General features: G+C 48.2%; 1 protein-coding gene across 3 annotated transcripts in view; it reads right to left on the reverse strand.

Moving 5' to 3' along the window:
- Positions 1–10,208, reverse strand: part of MOCOS (molybdenum cofactor sulfurase) — a 57,540-nt gene extending 47,332 nt beyond the window's left edge. For 2 of the 3 annotated variants that reach the window (XR_007121899.1, XM_047697418.1), the window contains exons 1-2: positions 9,924–10,208; positions 2,516–2,605 (exon numbers count right to left, since the gene is read on the reverse strand). Coding sequence is in view for 2 of the 3 variants with exons in the window: in XM_047697418.1 (XP_047553374.1) it covers positions 2,516–2,605; positions 9,924–10,065 (232 nt within the window). In the remaining variant the exon portion in view is untranslated. Of the gene's footprint in view, positions 1–2,515; positions 2,606–2,718; positions 2,818–9,923 lie in introns of those variants that run through there. The other variant, XM_047697419.1, reaches the window with a different exon arrangement.
- Positions 10,209–14,599: the final 4,391 nt, after the last annotated feature.

A 14,599-nucleotide genomic window follows, 5' to 3' on the forward strand; every position in this document is an offset into this window, starting at 1 on the left:
GAGAGAGGGAACACGAGCAGGGGGACTAGGAGAAGGAGAAGCAGGCTTCCCGAAGAGCAGGGAGCCCGATGCAGGACTTGATCCCAAGACCATGGGATCATGACCTGAGCCAAAGGCAGATGCTTAACGACTAAGTCACTCAGGTGCCCTAAACAACTTTTTAAATAGATAAACCAATCCCCTAGATCGAGATGGGACCCAGGAAGAACACTAGAGCTGGAAGTCAGCTCATAGGCAACCAGGCCAATGTAAGAACCTTTTCTGCAGGCTCCCTGACAGGTGGTTCTGATCATTCCAAGGAATCAAGGAGAATAAACTCCAAAGGCTGCCCTCTCCCCCAAGCATGAGACAGAGCCATGAACTCCACTTAATTGAGTTAACTGCTGTCCTGGGTTCACACCCCTGTTGTTCTGCAGAAACACATCTAATTCCCCCAAGTATGTGAAGGGGGCCATCACATCTCCCCTTAGCCCATTCTCAAGGCTAAGTCCTCTTCTAATTTCACTTATCAATCTCCAGTTTTCCTCCTCTCTTCAGGTTCCACATGAGTGTGTCCTGAAGTATCACCACCTCCCTCAGAACACGGCCCCTAGACAAGGACACAGAACTCTGAGGGGCGAGACATGCATGCATTGGGCACAAGCATTTCTTGGGAGCAGGACCACAGGCACGGCATATCGTAGTCTTGACCTTCTTTGTTTTAGGGTTTGTTTCTTTTCTCATACCATGCCATCTGGTCGTACTAGATCTCTGGACACCAAAGCTATCAATGATCCTCTTCCATATGCACTAGTAACCAGTGTACTAGTAACTGGTAACCAGACTTAGTACTTACCCTCACTGCCTCTCAAAGTGCTAGTTTTTAGCTCCACACCATCAGCACAACCTACAGTCTAAATGCTGTCCCCTCTCCGCACCAATCCCACAGTTACGGCTCTTGCAAAGGTTCAAAACTTGTGGATCTCTTCGCAAATCATGGATCAAGATTGCGATAGGGTCCCTCACTGGCATCTCTCCTAGAAGCTATTCCCCAGATTTAAAGATCTGCTGGCTGCCCAGGATCTTAGTGCAGCACGAGAGGACAGTCCTGAACTGAGGGGGTCCGGTGCTCTGGAGACCCCGCCCCCCCAGCTCAGGCGCGTCCTGACTGCGTGGCCGCAGGTTAGCCACCTACCCTATCGGGGACCCACTTTCCTCACCTCTAAAACAGGAGCGAGGACAGAACCTATAGGTTAGCTTGTTTACTATCTGCACCTGTACCCTCTTTTGGGGGGGGTGTACAGTGGATGGAGAGGGAGGGTGAAGCTCAAAGGTATGGAGCAGTGGCTGAAGTGAGTGTGTGTTCGGGACACCAGGGCACTCGCCGCTCTCCCCGCTGCTGCATCTGCTTCTCTGCCTTTAGTTCAGGCTCCCTTGCCAGGCTTACCTCCTCCTCCTCACGTGCTATCCACACCAACTGCCCACGCTTTCTAGAGTGAACATCAAAGTCCGCGGAGCTCCTTCAAAGCCCCTCCAGACCACTCCTTTCAGACCTCCTCCACTCTCCTCCCCTCCTCTGTGCTAGGGGCGGGGCTAATTCCTGGAACTGCTAGGGTTCCTGCAGTTACCTCTGACTGGAACCCACCCCCCCACCCCTCCCCACCCCCCCGGGCTGCTCCTCCGGCTGCTCCTCCTTCCCTTGCTCATCCTCCAGGACTCACCCCACTCTGAAGGCAGCCTTTTCTGACCCTCACACTGCCAACACTGCAGCCACACACCCCCATGGGATCGCACGCCCTTGGTCCACAGCCCTTCACACAGCTGGCCATTCATATTTACTGGGAGCTCACTTGATTAGGATCCTGCATTGACTAGGTCACAGCCCACAAAGGCAGGGACTGTGCTTCCTTGGTGTCCGAGATAGCACCGTGCCCCACACAGCAAAGTGGCCCAACACACACTTAAGGAATGAAAGAATGGGGGCACCTGGGTGGGGCAGTCAGTTAAGCCCCGACTCTTGGTTTGGCTTAGGTCCTAACTCTCAGGGTCCTGAGATCCAGCCCTACATCGGGCTCTGCACTCAGTCTGCTTGAGGCTCTCTCTCTCCCTCTCCCTCTGCCCCTCCCCCGTTTATGCGCGCGCTCTCTCTCTCTCTCAAATACATAAATAAACCTTAAAAAAAAAAAAAGAATGCATGTCCTTCCCGCCACTCTACATTCTGTACTGTCCTGTCCCACAGGGCCATTATGCCATAAACACAGCACCTTCATACCTCTGTGCCCTTCTGACACTGACCCCTCCTTCTGGAAGTAAACTGTGTGTCCCTGAGCTAATTCTTCCTATACTGGCAGTGCATGTGTTAGAGGGATGGACCCAAGGGCTCGCTGACCCCCTACTCCCATGGGGCCCATTCAACTCTGCATGCTGAGCACAGTTCTGCTCGATTAATCCAACATTTAGTAAGCTGGGATGTATCAGCTGTATGCAGTTGGCTCCCATTCAGCGCAAAAATCAGTTTTGGTGTGTTGTTCTTTACCATAAACATTTTCCATGAGATCATTTGTGAAGCTCGTGAGCTGACTCTGGGGGAACAGTGTGGCTCCCGCATGATCAAGGTAGACAGTTCCTGAAAGAAAACACAGAATAAAGCTGGGGTTATTTTTCAGACGTGTTCCACTCATTTCACCTAGATCCCGGACCATGTGAGCTTGAGCAGGAGGGACCCCCCAGGCTACTGACTTCTCCCAGCATCTTGACAGGAGCTCCTTAATCCAAGTGGAGGCATGAGCAATGGAAGGTTGCACTTTCCCTATCGAATGACCTTTAGAGCCCGGAGCAAGCGTTCCTGATTAGCCAGCTCTTTTGTGACCCTGGAACAACATCCCACACAGAGAAGGAGCCCAACAGACATTTGTGATTCATGACGGTAAAGCAATTTCACATTATGACTCACTTCCTCCCTGGGATTTCCTTGCCACTTCCCTGGCAGCCAAGCCCTGATCCTGCTTTCCCACAGTGAACTCTACATCCTTCAACCCTAGAATAGCTCTGAGAGCTTCGGACAATACTAGGATCATAAATGATCTTTCTAGCCTCTCTCATAACAGAGACAAGCAAATTTAGATGAGCGTGAGATACCGAGGTTTTCCCATCAGACGGTGGAAACCAGAAAGTTGGATAATTCACCATGTGGGCAAGGTGCTGGAAAACAGGCCCTCTGGTTCATGGCCTGTAGGAGGCTACACTGATACAACTTCAGGGACAGCAATCTAGCCATATCGGTCATGGTTTAAAAGGCAAACCCACAGGGCAACTGGGTGGGACAGTTGGTTAAGCATCTGACTCTTGGTTTCAGCTCAGGTCATGAGCTCAGGGTCCTGGGATCAAGCCCCACATGGGGTTCCAAACTCAGCAAGGAGTCTGCTTAAGATTCTCTCTCCCTCTCCCGCTGCTCCTTCCCCATGTTCTCTCTCTCTCTATCTCAAATAAATAAATAAATCTTTAAAAAATAAAATAAAATACAGGGCACCTGGATGGCTCAGTGGGTTAGGCCCCTGCCTTCGGCTCAGGTCATGATCTCAGGGTCCTGGGATAGAGCCCCGCATCGGGCTCTCTGCTCAGCAGGGAGCCTGCTTCCCCCTCCCCCGTCTGCCTCTCTGCCTACTTGTAATCTCTCCCTCTGTCAAATAAATAAATCTTAAAACTTTTTTAATAAATTAAATAAATAAAATGCAAACCCTCTTTGACCTAGCAATCCCTCTCCTGGGAATTCATCTTATAAATACCCATGGTTTGTGAAATGGTCTGCACATGAGGACATTTAGTGCAACAGCATTGTCTGCAATAGCAGGAGATTGGAAATGACATAAATATCCTTGAACATGCGTTTAAAACAAAGAATTCTTGCATCTCCATCTAGTACTTTATAAGTACTGACATGGAACAAACTCTGAGATATACTTGTGTATTTACATACAATGTAAATAGATTCATTCCTTCTTTCATTCACTTAAATGTTTTTTGTTGTTCTTGTTTGCAGAATGGATTTTTTTTTTGGTTCTTTATAACAGCTTTATTGAGATATAATTCCCATACCATAACATTCACCCCTTTAGTGGTACTTTTAGCAGATTCACAAAATTGTGTGACCATCACCACTATCTAATTTTACAACACTTCCATTCATCCCCAAAAGAGCACCCATACCCATTACCAGTCACTCCCCAATCCATCCAACCCCAGCCCTTGGCAACCACTAATCAATCTACTTTCTATCTGTACAGATTTGCCAATTCTGGGCATTTCATATAAATGGAATCATATACTATGTGTTCTTTTAGTGTCTGACTTCTTTCACTTAGTGTAATATTGTGACATTTTCATGTCATTCCTTTTTATGACTGAATAGTAGGAGGTACCATATTTTACTTATTCATTCACCCAATGATAAACATGTGGGTTGTTCCCATTTTTTGTCTATTATTAGTGATGCTGCCATGACTATTTACATGCAAGTTTTTGTGGAGACATCTGTCTTCTCCCATTTGGCCAGTTATCTTTCTTGGTGGTGTCTATTGAAGCATAAAAGTTTTTAATTTTTTAAGAAAGATTTTATTTATTTATTTGACAGAGAGAGACACAGCAAGAGAGAGAACACAAGCAGGGGGAGTGGGAGAGGGAGAAGCAGGCTTCCTGCTGAGCAGGGAGCCTGATGGAGGCCTCGATCCCAGGACCCTGAGATCATGACCTGAGCTGAAGGCAGATGCTTAACGACTGAGCCAGCCAGGTGCCCCTAAAAGTTATTAATTTTGATGAAGTCCAATTTGTCTATTCCTGTTGTTACTACTGCTTATAATTTTAGTGTCATAAGAAACCACTGCCTAATCCAAGGTCCTGATAATTATTGCGTATGGTTTCTTCTAGAAGTTTTATATTTTTAGCTCTTATGTTTAGGACTTTCATTCATTTTCAGTTAATTTTTGAATACAATGTGAGGTAGGGGTCCAGTTTCATTCTTTTGCATGTGGATACCAGCTGCCCCAACGCTATTAGTTGAAGAGACTGTTCTTTCCTCTATTGAATAGTCTTGGCCTTCTGTTAAAAAACAGTTGACAGGGGCACCTGGCTTGGTCATCGGGTTAAGCCTCTGTGTTTGGCTCAAGCCATGATCCCAGGGTCCTGGGATGGAGCCCTGCATCCTGCTCTCTGCTCAGCAGGGAGCCTGCTTCCCCCTCCTACCCTGCCTGCCTCTCTGCCTACTTGTAATCTCTCTCTCTCTGTCAAATAAATTAAAAAAAAAAAAAAAGCAGTTGACTATAGACATATGGGCTTATTTCTGGACTCACAGTTGTATTCCACTGTTCTATGCATCTGTGCTCATACCGACACCATGCTATCTCGATTGCTGTAACTTAATATAAATTTTACATATTTTACTTTTATGGGAAATGTGAGTCTTTTAACTTTGTTCTTTCCCAAGTTTGCTTTGGCTATTCTGGGTCTCTTCCATTTCTGTATGAAATTTAGGATCAATTTGTCAATTGCTGCAAAAAGGTACCTGGGATTTCAGTTGGAATGATATTCAATCTGTAGGTCAGTTTAAGACTTTTGCCATTTTAGCAATATTTAGTCTTCAAATTCTTGAAAACAGGGTGTCTTTCTGATGATTTAGGTCTTCCTTTATGTCTTTCAATGTTATTTTGTAGTTTTCAGTGTTTAAGTCTTGTACTTCTTCTGATAAATTTATTCCTATGTATTTTATTCTTTTTGATGCTTTCCTTTATTTCATTTTCTTGCTAGTGTATGGAAATCAGCTTGCTGTTTGTATATTGCGCTTATATCCTGTAACCTTGCTGAACTTGTTTTTTAGTTTTAACGGTTTTATATCTGGATTCTTTAGGATTTTCTATATACAAGATTGTATTATCCACCAATAGAGATGGTTCACTTCTTCCTTTCCAATTTGGGCAACTTTTATTTCATTTTCTTACCCAATTGTCCTGGTTAGAACCACTCGTACAATGCTGAGTAGAAGTGGTGAACCAGATGTCCTTGTCTTATTCCTGATTGTAGCAGTAAAGCTATCAGTCTTTCGCCAGTATGCTGTTAGGTATGGATTTTTTTTTATTTTAGATAACCTTTATCAGGTCAATTAAGTTTCCTTTTATTTCCTAGTTTCTTGTATTTTTACATTTGAGAAATGTTTATTGAGTACTAACGGTGCGCCTGGCACTGTTCTAAGTAGTGAAGACTTAACAGTAGACCAAAGAGAAGCTAGTATGAGAGTGACAGAGAAAGGCCATGAACAAATAAATGTAAACTATATCAGGTAACAGATGTTACAGCTCAATTGTGTAATAAAAAAAATTGTACGCACTTATATAAATACAAACAACAACTCAAAAGGCACACAGGACATAAGGGGCAGGAGCTAACTCAGAGCTGACCAGAGCTGTGGCTGGAAAGAGAGGGGGTTCCCTGGCCATTCTTTTTTTTTTTTTTAATTCTTTTTTTTAACTCTTTTTTTTTTAAGATTTTATTTATTTATTTGACAGAAAGAGAGAGATCACAAATAGGCAGAGAGAGAGAGGGGAAGCAGCCTCCCCGCTGAGCAGAGAGCCCAATGTCGGGCTCAATCCCAGGACCCTGAGATCATGACCTGAGTGGAAGGCAGAGGCTCAACACAGTGAGCCACCCAGGCGCCCCTCCTCGGCCATTCTTTACCCTCCCTTGGCACCTTTTGAGTGCTGCGTAAATGTACTACCTAGTCCAAAAAGTTAGCTTTAGAATAATGTTCTCGTTAACTGAAGATTCAGAAATACAAATGCCCTACTCCAAAAGAAAGGCTTTTGTACCCCTGGGCATCAGGGAGATGCTTATGTGAAGACACTGCATGTGTGAAATCTGAGGGGCCCCGAGGGAGCACCGCACGCCTTGGCCATGGTCTTCTGCAGGACCAGGAAGCTTTTGGGAGAAGCCTGCTTTGGCCTTTGGTCCAGTGACTAGTTTTGCAAAACTGGGCAGCTGTCTTAGATTAGGTAGAGGTCTGATCTTGGCAGAAGTCAGCTAGCATCGTGGTTAACAGGGAGGAATCCAAGTCAGCCAACTTGATTGAATCCTGCTCTACCACCAGCCATTCTGGATCCCTGTTCCTTTATCTGCAGGTGGGATGGGGGTAAAAAGAGTTGGTATACAGAGCCCAGTTTAGTGCTTGGCACACAGTAACTTTTCATGAGATTTGGCTATTAACAGAAGAAGCAGACAAATGACCCCCAAACCCACTGGCATTGAGTCTTTAAGAAGGAAATTCCAGGGTCTCTTCCAGTTCTCAGCCCCACACAGGGTGAGTGGCCATCCACTAGCACCCTGCGACTTCAAGAACTATCTAAACCGGGGCACCTGGGTGGCTCAGTGGATTAAAGCCTCTGCCTTCTGCTCCAGTCATGATCTCAGGGTCCTGGGATTGAGTCCTGCATAGCATCGGGCCTCTGCTCAGCAGGGAGCCTGCTTCCTCCTCTCTCTCTCTGCCTACTTGTGATCTCTATCTGTCAAATAAATAAATAAAATCTTAAAAAAAAAAAAAAGAACCATCTGAACCACATCTGAAAATTCAATAGTCTCCCTTCACCAAGATAAGGGAATTCCCATCCAACTGGTTGGGCAAAACATTTCAGCACTTAAAGATTAAGCATGTAATTATCTAGAGCTACTCTTAAACCAGATAAATTCTCAAACCTACACAAAAACTATAAGGGGAAGGAAAAAGGGGAAAAGAAGAGGAGGTAAAAGTTATATTATTTTGTTTTGTTTGTTTTTCCCTGCCCCATGAGAGAAAAAAAAAAAAAAAAGTGAATATGTTCCAAGACTCCCAGCTGTGGGAGGGATGGATTTAATCCACAAAAAAATCTACTTGAACTATTAATGTAGAGGAAATGCTGGGAACTTGCACTAGGTAGATAGACAGACAGACAGAATACAGTACAGTAGATGTTAAAGGGGCTCTGAAGGCCGGCCTCGGATCCTGGCTATCACATTTAGATTTTACATTTAAGGGAAAAGGTGCTGTTCTCTGAGGGACACAAGTGAAACAAACAGGGGCCCAGAACATCCCTCTACTTTCCCAGCATAGTGTTGAGGGGAGAGGTCAGCCAGTGATGGGTGTGAGGGACCAAAACTGGAGGGATTAGGGGATTAAGCAGGTGTGGTGCAGAAATAATTATGGACTGCACGGTAACAGCCTAGGAGATTTCCTTCAAAAGAATGGAGAGCCTCCTTCCCTTCCTCCACACCTGTTCATTGTACCAGTCTATTCCTCGAGTGGAAATTTCCATAAGAAAAACTGTCAGGGGGCGGGGGTGTCTGGGTGGCTCAGTGGGTTAAGCCTCTGCCTTTTGCTCCAGTCATCTCAGGGTCCTGGGATCGAGCCGAATTGGGCTCTCTGCTCAGCAGGGAGCCTGCTTCCCCCTCTGCCTCTCTGCCTACTTGTAATTTCTGTCTGTCAGGTAAATAAATAAAATCTTTAAAAAAAAAAAAAACTGTCAGGGACAGCAGGCGGAAGCATAGGGGTGAGATGCTGTCTCCCCCGGGTGAATGTGGCACTGGGAAGAATGGGGAGGTTGTTGAGAGGCTGCCAGAAGGTTCCTTCTCTCCCTCCTGAGAGTCCATACTGAAATACAGACAGGAGACACACAGAGGGGAGGCCATAGCCCTGAAAGCCCCCAAAGGGACAAAACAGTCACTATCCCAAACATAAGAGTGGACATGAGCTGCAGGTAACTGTATGAACTGTGACATCACTGTTGCTCTTCTCCCACAAGCTGGGAAGCAGTCACTTGTTGATCAGGGCAGAGAACGTACACCTCAAATCTCAGTGCCTGGTGCACATCCATCCACCCCTGCTCAACACGCTGGTGGTTCTAAGGCTCCAGAAAGACCCCCACAGGAGGTCCCTGGCAAAAGAGGGAGTCCCCACCAGTGTGGAAGCCCTCTCGCTCTGCTGGGCAAGGCCACAGGGCCGGATGGAGCTCGATTTCAGATTTATTTCTTTATTTTTAAAAATGTTATTTATTTGACACAGAGAGAGAGAACAAGCAGGGGGAGCGGCAGACTGAGGGAGAAGCAGGGTCCCCGCAGGAAGCTGGATGTGGGGCTCAATCCCAGGACCCTGAGATCGTGACCCAGACTAAGGTCGACGCTTGCCGACTGAGTCATCCAGGTGCCCTGCCATTTAAAATTTAACCAGCCTGATCTGCCTTGCGGAAATCAAAGGGACGACGTGACCCCGGTCCCGGTGTCCAATTCACAGGCTTGTCCTCTACTTAAAGAGCACACTGCACGGTTTGCTAATGCGAGTCCCCCAGCGAGCTAGAGTTCAGAGATATTGTTCTGACTGCACAAGTGAGAAAAATGAGACTTCGAAAATAAAAGATGCTGTGAACTCAGTCTCCAGAAGCTGTAGCCTCTCGGTCCCAACCCCGCGCCGCACCCCCCCCCCCCAGTCGCGGTCCCAACGCGGCACACTGACCACGCACTCACCGCACCTGTCCTCAGGTAAACACCTGAACGCCAGTCAGGGGCGCCGGACATTCGTGCATTTTGCAAGCCTGGCTCCAGTCGGACCTTTAGAGCCGGAGGTCTCGTGGCACCCACGGGGAAAAGGAATCACTAAGCCTGGCCCGCGGAGGGCGAGGACAGGTGAGTAAGGCGCAGGCTGGTCCTGCACCACGGGAAAGTCTAAGGAGCTAGAGTAGCAAGAAATCTTGGGCAGCAGGTGGGACCTCAGGGAGCTGGGTCCACGAAGCGGACGCGTGCACACGTCCCGCCAGGTCTTTCGATCCCCAATGTATCCCAGACAAGGAGAGTTGCTCCCACCTAGCCAAAGCTCCTTCCCCGTCAGTCCCAGAACACCAGCGCTCCACCCCACACAGGTGCCCCGCCGGCCTCACCTGCCAGGCGGCCGAATTCGCGCTGGCGCAGCTCCCGCAGGCCGCACGGGCCATAGCCATAGGCGAGCGGCCGCTTGCTCGACTCCCGGAACCGCGCGAAAGCCAGCAGCTCGGCACCCCCGGGCGCTGCCCCGCCGGCCATGACCCAGGGCCGCCCGCCGCGCAGTCCAGGTCGCCGCGCCGGGGGAAATGCCTAAGCCGGCGCGCGGCGACTCCGCCCCCAGTCGCGCCCCGGCCGCACCTTCTTGGCCTCGGAGGGCACCTGGTCCGCGGCCCAGGGCGACGCCCCGTCCGGCCGTCCCGCTTGCCCGCGCGCTGACTCACGGAGTTTCACTTCTTTGCGGCCCTTTTCCTGGGGGCGGGGCGAGAACGTCCCTGTCTTCCCAGCTTCCCAGCGGAGCCCACGGAGATGCCGCCAAAGACCCGTGGAGCACGAAGCTCTCGCTTATCTAGGGTCCCACGAAGAGCCTGGTGGCAGAAGTAACGCATCGCCTTTACCTGCGAGGCGTCCTGACCCCCGGCGATCCTCCCGGGCCGACTCTCCCGGTCCCCGGCCCCGCACGGCACCCGGGAACCCCACTCTCCGCTGCGGGACCCTCGCGGGAGTGGGGCTTGCCGGGAGACTTGTTGCTGCTCCCCACTGGGGTGTGTGCTCGGCGAGTCTGAAAATGCGGCAGAGCGAAGCGTGGAAGAGGAAAAAGGCCTGGGATCCCTGAGGTTGGTTAACGGTCTCCGTGGCTGGGGACCGTCGAAACAGTAGTTCGCGTGCGACTCCTGCGCCTTGGGCCTGAGAGCTAGGTGCGGGAGGCAGAGCGACTCTGGCCACCAATGCCTCAGTACCGAGCGGCTGACCAGGCCCGGGGGGTCGGAAGTGCGGACCGGGTGCAGGAGTGAGTAAAGCCCAGGTACAAGGCGGGAGAACTTAGGTGTGATCCTAGGATCGGGCCGCTTGCGAGGATGGAGTGAAAGATGATCGGAGGTTCCCCATTTGGGGCTGCAGTTCTAAGAGCCAGTTCCCTGGGCGTCCCCATGCTTAGGTGGTCTCTTCCTGCAGACGGGTCAGGCTCATCCTCCTCACTGCCAGATCTCCAGGTCCTTACTGGACAAGCATTCATACTTGTTCTGGAAGGAATGAATGTATGCATGAATGAATGCCTGAATTTGCTCACTGACATCACTGACCACCTCCATCCTCTTCTGCGTAACTTCTGCCTACACTCAGAGCAATGGTGACATCTTGACCCCTCTCCACTGTGCTCTCTCCTGAAATGTGACTTCTGGCAACAATAACAAGAGCAGGTATGCCCTGGGCACATGTTCACCGTTACCTGTACTCATTATTCCACAGTTAAATAAGCAGATCTATGGGGTGGCTCTTACAGGTGGAGAAGCTAAGTCAGAGACGTAGAGTAACTCGCTCAAGAGCACACAGCTAGAAGATGGACAAGTCAGCACCTGCAGAGTCCACTTCCAGGGCCCTGCCAGTTAAATGTGTCCAGCAGCCTCTCTGGTACAAGCCTCAGGGCCTCAGTTTCCCCATGTCTAAGTTGGGAAAGTGCTGAGAGTTGGTCCTCCCAGGGACTGTCTGGTGTGTGTGCCACTCACCCCTCCTTTAATGTCTTTCTTCCCAGAGAGAATTTCCTACAGGACAGGCTTTTCAGGCATTAATTTGCATGAATCACCTGGAAGACTACTAAAATGCAGATTCCAATTCTTTTAAGTTTGGGTTGGGGCCTGTGTGTCTAATGAGGTTCTGTGTTTCTAATGAGTCTGGGTGATGGTGTTACTCAGGTCCAAGAACTACACCCTGAAGAGTGAGAGCCTTCCTTACTTCCTTAGGAATGTAAGGAGTATCTACCTCTGGTAGAGGTGTTCTGGGGCCAAGTAACAAATCCCAGCTCCACCAGGGTGCTGCTTTCAGACAAGCTTGCCTAGTGAATCATCTGAATGGACCAATTCAGTGCAGAACTTTTTTTGTTGTTGTTGTTAATTGTGGTAAAATATAAATAACATTTACCAACTTAGCCATTCTTTTAAAGATTTTATTTATCCATCTGAGAGAGAGAGAGAGAGGCAGAGAGAGCATAGGCAGGGGGAGAGGCAGAGGGAGAGGGAGAAGCAGACTCCTTGCCCAGCTGGGAGCTGGACATGGGGCTTGATTCCAGGACCTGGAGATCATGACCTGAGCAGAAGGCAGAGGCTTAACCATCTGAGACACCCAGGCGCCCCTGACTTAGCCATTTTTAAGTGTACAGTTCAATAGTGATAAGTATACTTACATTGTGTGCAATTTCCAGAACTCTTCCCGTCTTGCAAAACTGAAACTTCCCGTCTTGCAAAACTGAAACTGTTTCTATCCACAAAACAACTCCCCACCCCACCCAGCAATCACCACTCTATTTTCTGTCTCTATAAATTTGACTGTATTCACGGAATCATACAGCATTTGTTTTTATTGTGACTGGCTTATTTCGCTTAGCATAATGGCTTCAAGATTCGTTGATGTTGTACATGTGTCAGAATTTCCTCCCTTTTTAAGATGGAATATTCCATTGTGTGTATACACATTATATGTATCCAACTCATCCACTGACGGACACTTGGATTACTTCCATCTCTTGGCTATTGTGACTAGTGCCGTTGTGAACATGGGTGTTCACAACAAACACCTCTTTTGAGATTCTATTTTCAGTTCTTTTGGATATATAACCAGGAGTGGGATTGCTGGATCATGTCGTGGTTCTACTTTTAATTTTCGAGGAACTGCCATACTGCTTCACCATTTAACGTTCCAACAGAGCAAAAGGGTTCCAATTTCTCCTCATTCTCACCAACACTAATTTTGGTGTTTCGTCTTGTTTTTTTCATAGTGCTCATTCCACTGGGTGTGAAGTGACATCTCCCGGTGGTTTTGATGTGTACTTCCCTCATGATTAGTGACGCTGAGCATCCTTTCCTGTGCTTTTTGGAAACTTGTATGTCTTCTTTGGAGAAGTGTCTATTCAAGTTCTTGGCCGGTTTTTTCAATTTGGTTGCTTTTTGGTTTTTTGTTTTTAATTGCTGAGTTGTAGTTCTTTATATATTCTGAATATTAACCCTTATTGGTTAATAATTAGCAATATTTTCTCCCATTCTATATATGGCCTTTTCACTTTAATTGTATCCTTTTATGTACAGTGTAGAACTCTTGAGGATCATTAAAAATCACTGAACTACCTACCATTCAGTCAAGAAATAACTTCGGGGTACCTGAGTGGCTCAGTCTGTTAAGCGTCTGCCTTTGATTCAGGTCATGATCCCAGGGTCCTGGGATCAAGCCCTGCTTTGGGGTCCCTGATCAGCAGAGAGCCTGCTTCTCTCTCTCCCCCTCTGCTGCTCCCCTTGCTTGTGCTGTCAAATAAGTAAATCTTTATAAATAGACACACACACATATATGTGTGTGTGTGTGTGTGTACATATATATGTGTGTGTGTGTGCGTGCATATATATATATATATATATATATATATATATATATATAATATATGCCATGTGGCCTGAGTGCCCTACCACTGCTTCAGGACGCAGATGCAGATTTGCAGGGGAGAGGAGAGGGGCTAACTTCCAACTAGGGATTTCCGGGAAGGCACCCTAAAGGAGCAAGCCTTTGACCTGGGCCATACCAATGAGCCTGTGAAGAAGGGAAAGCAATGGGGGATGCCAGGAGGTTCAGCCTCTAATTGGCACCCTCAAGTTTATTTCTCCAAGATTCCCCAGGCCTCTCCTGCCAGAAAAACTGTCAGAAATCAGACTGCACATTCTTACCCTGCCTAAAGCAGAACCTCCTGCCTCCATCGGTGAAATGTACTTGCGTTCATCCCTCGGTGGGCTCCTGCGGCCTGTGCTGTGGGCCTGCCCTGCCTTGTCTGAGCCGGCTCAGCTGCTGACCCTGGGGCCTTGGAGGAGCCGGAGCCAGTCCATGCTGAGGTCCCAAGAAGCTAGCTTCTGCATCCAGTGTTTAGAGCTGCAGAGGGAAACAGCTCTTCAGCTCCCGCTTACAGCCCTCTCACCCTGGAACCAAGAAAAATATGTGCCTACCGGCCAGACTGAGCAAACATAAGACAACCCTGATTTTGTACTTAAAATCCCCCCGCCCCTGCCCGCCCAGGTGAGGCTCTGTCCCTGGTGCCGCTCATGGAGCTTGGATGAGATCTCCCCCAAACCCCTGGCTCCCACGTTAACAGACTTCCATAGGGCCCCAGCCCCAGGCTCCTCTGGCAATGGACTCCCTTTGCAAAACTCTCCACTAAACAGAAGGCATTCGTTCACGAATTCTTCATCCCCTCACTCGTCAGAAGTTCGATGGGTACCTCTCAGAATTAAAGTCTGTAGTTGATGAGGGAGCAGGAGGCTGGCTGAGGACAAAGCAAAAGCTGGCACCTTGCACCCCTTCTCCACCCGCTCCCCTCATAATATGTGTCACATTCCTCAGGCACCGTTGACTGCCATAAACGAGAAACAAATAGTTAACTTGCAGAGATCACAATCCTGCAAGACAGAGTCTCCCTTGGTTTACAAATGTCCTTGAGATTTACAACAAAGAAGTTACCTTATCAATAGCCCAATTTTCAGAGGCACATAACTCAGTTCCTCAAGCCTTAATGTCACCCTCCCCTCCATAAACAAAACTGAAGGAG

The sequence above is a fragment of the Lutra lutra genome, chromosome 12 (assembly GCF_902655055.1).
Source record: "Lutra lutra chromosome 12, mLutLut1.2, whole genome shotgun sequence".
NCBI lineage: Eukaryota > Metazoa > Chordata > Mammalia > Carnivora > Mustelidae > Lutra > Lutra lutra.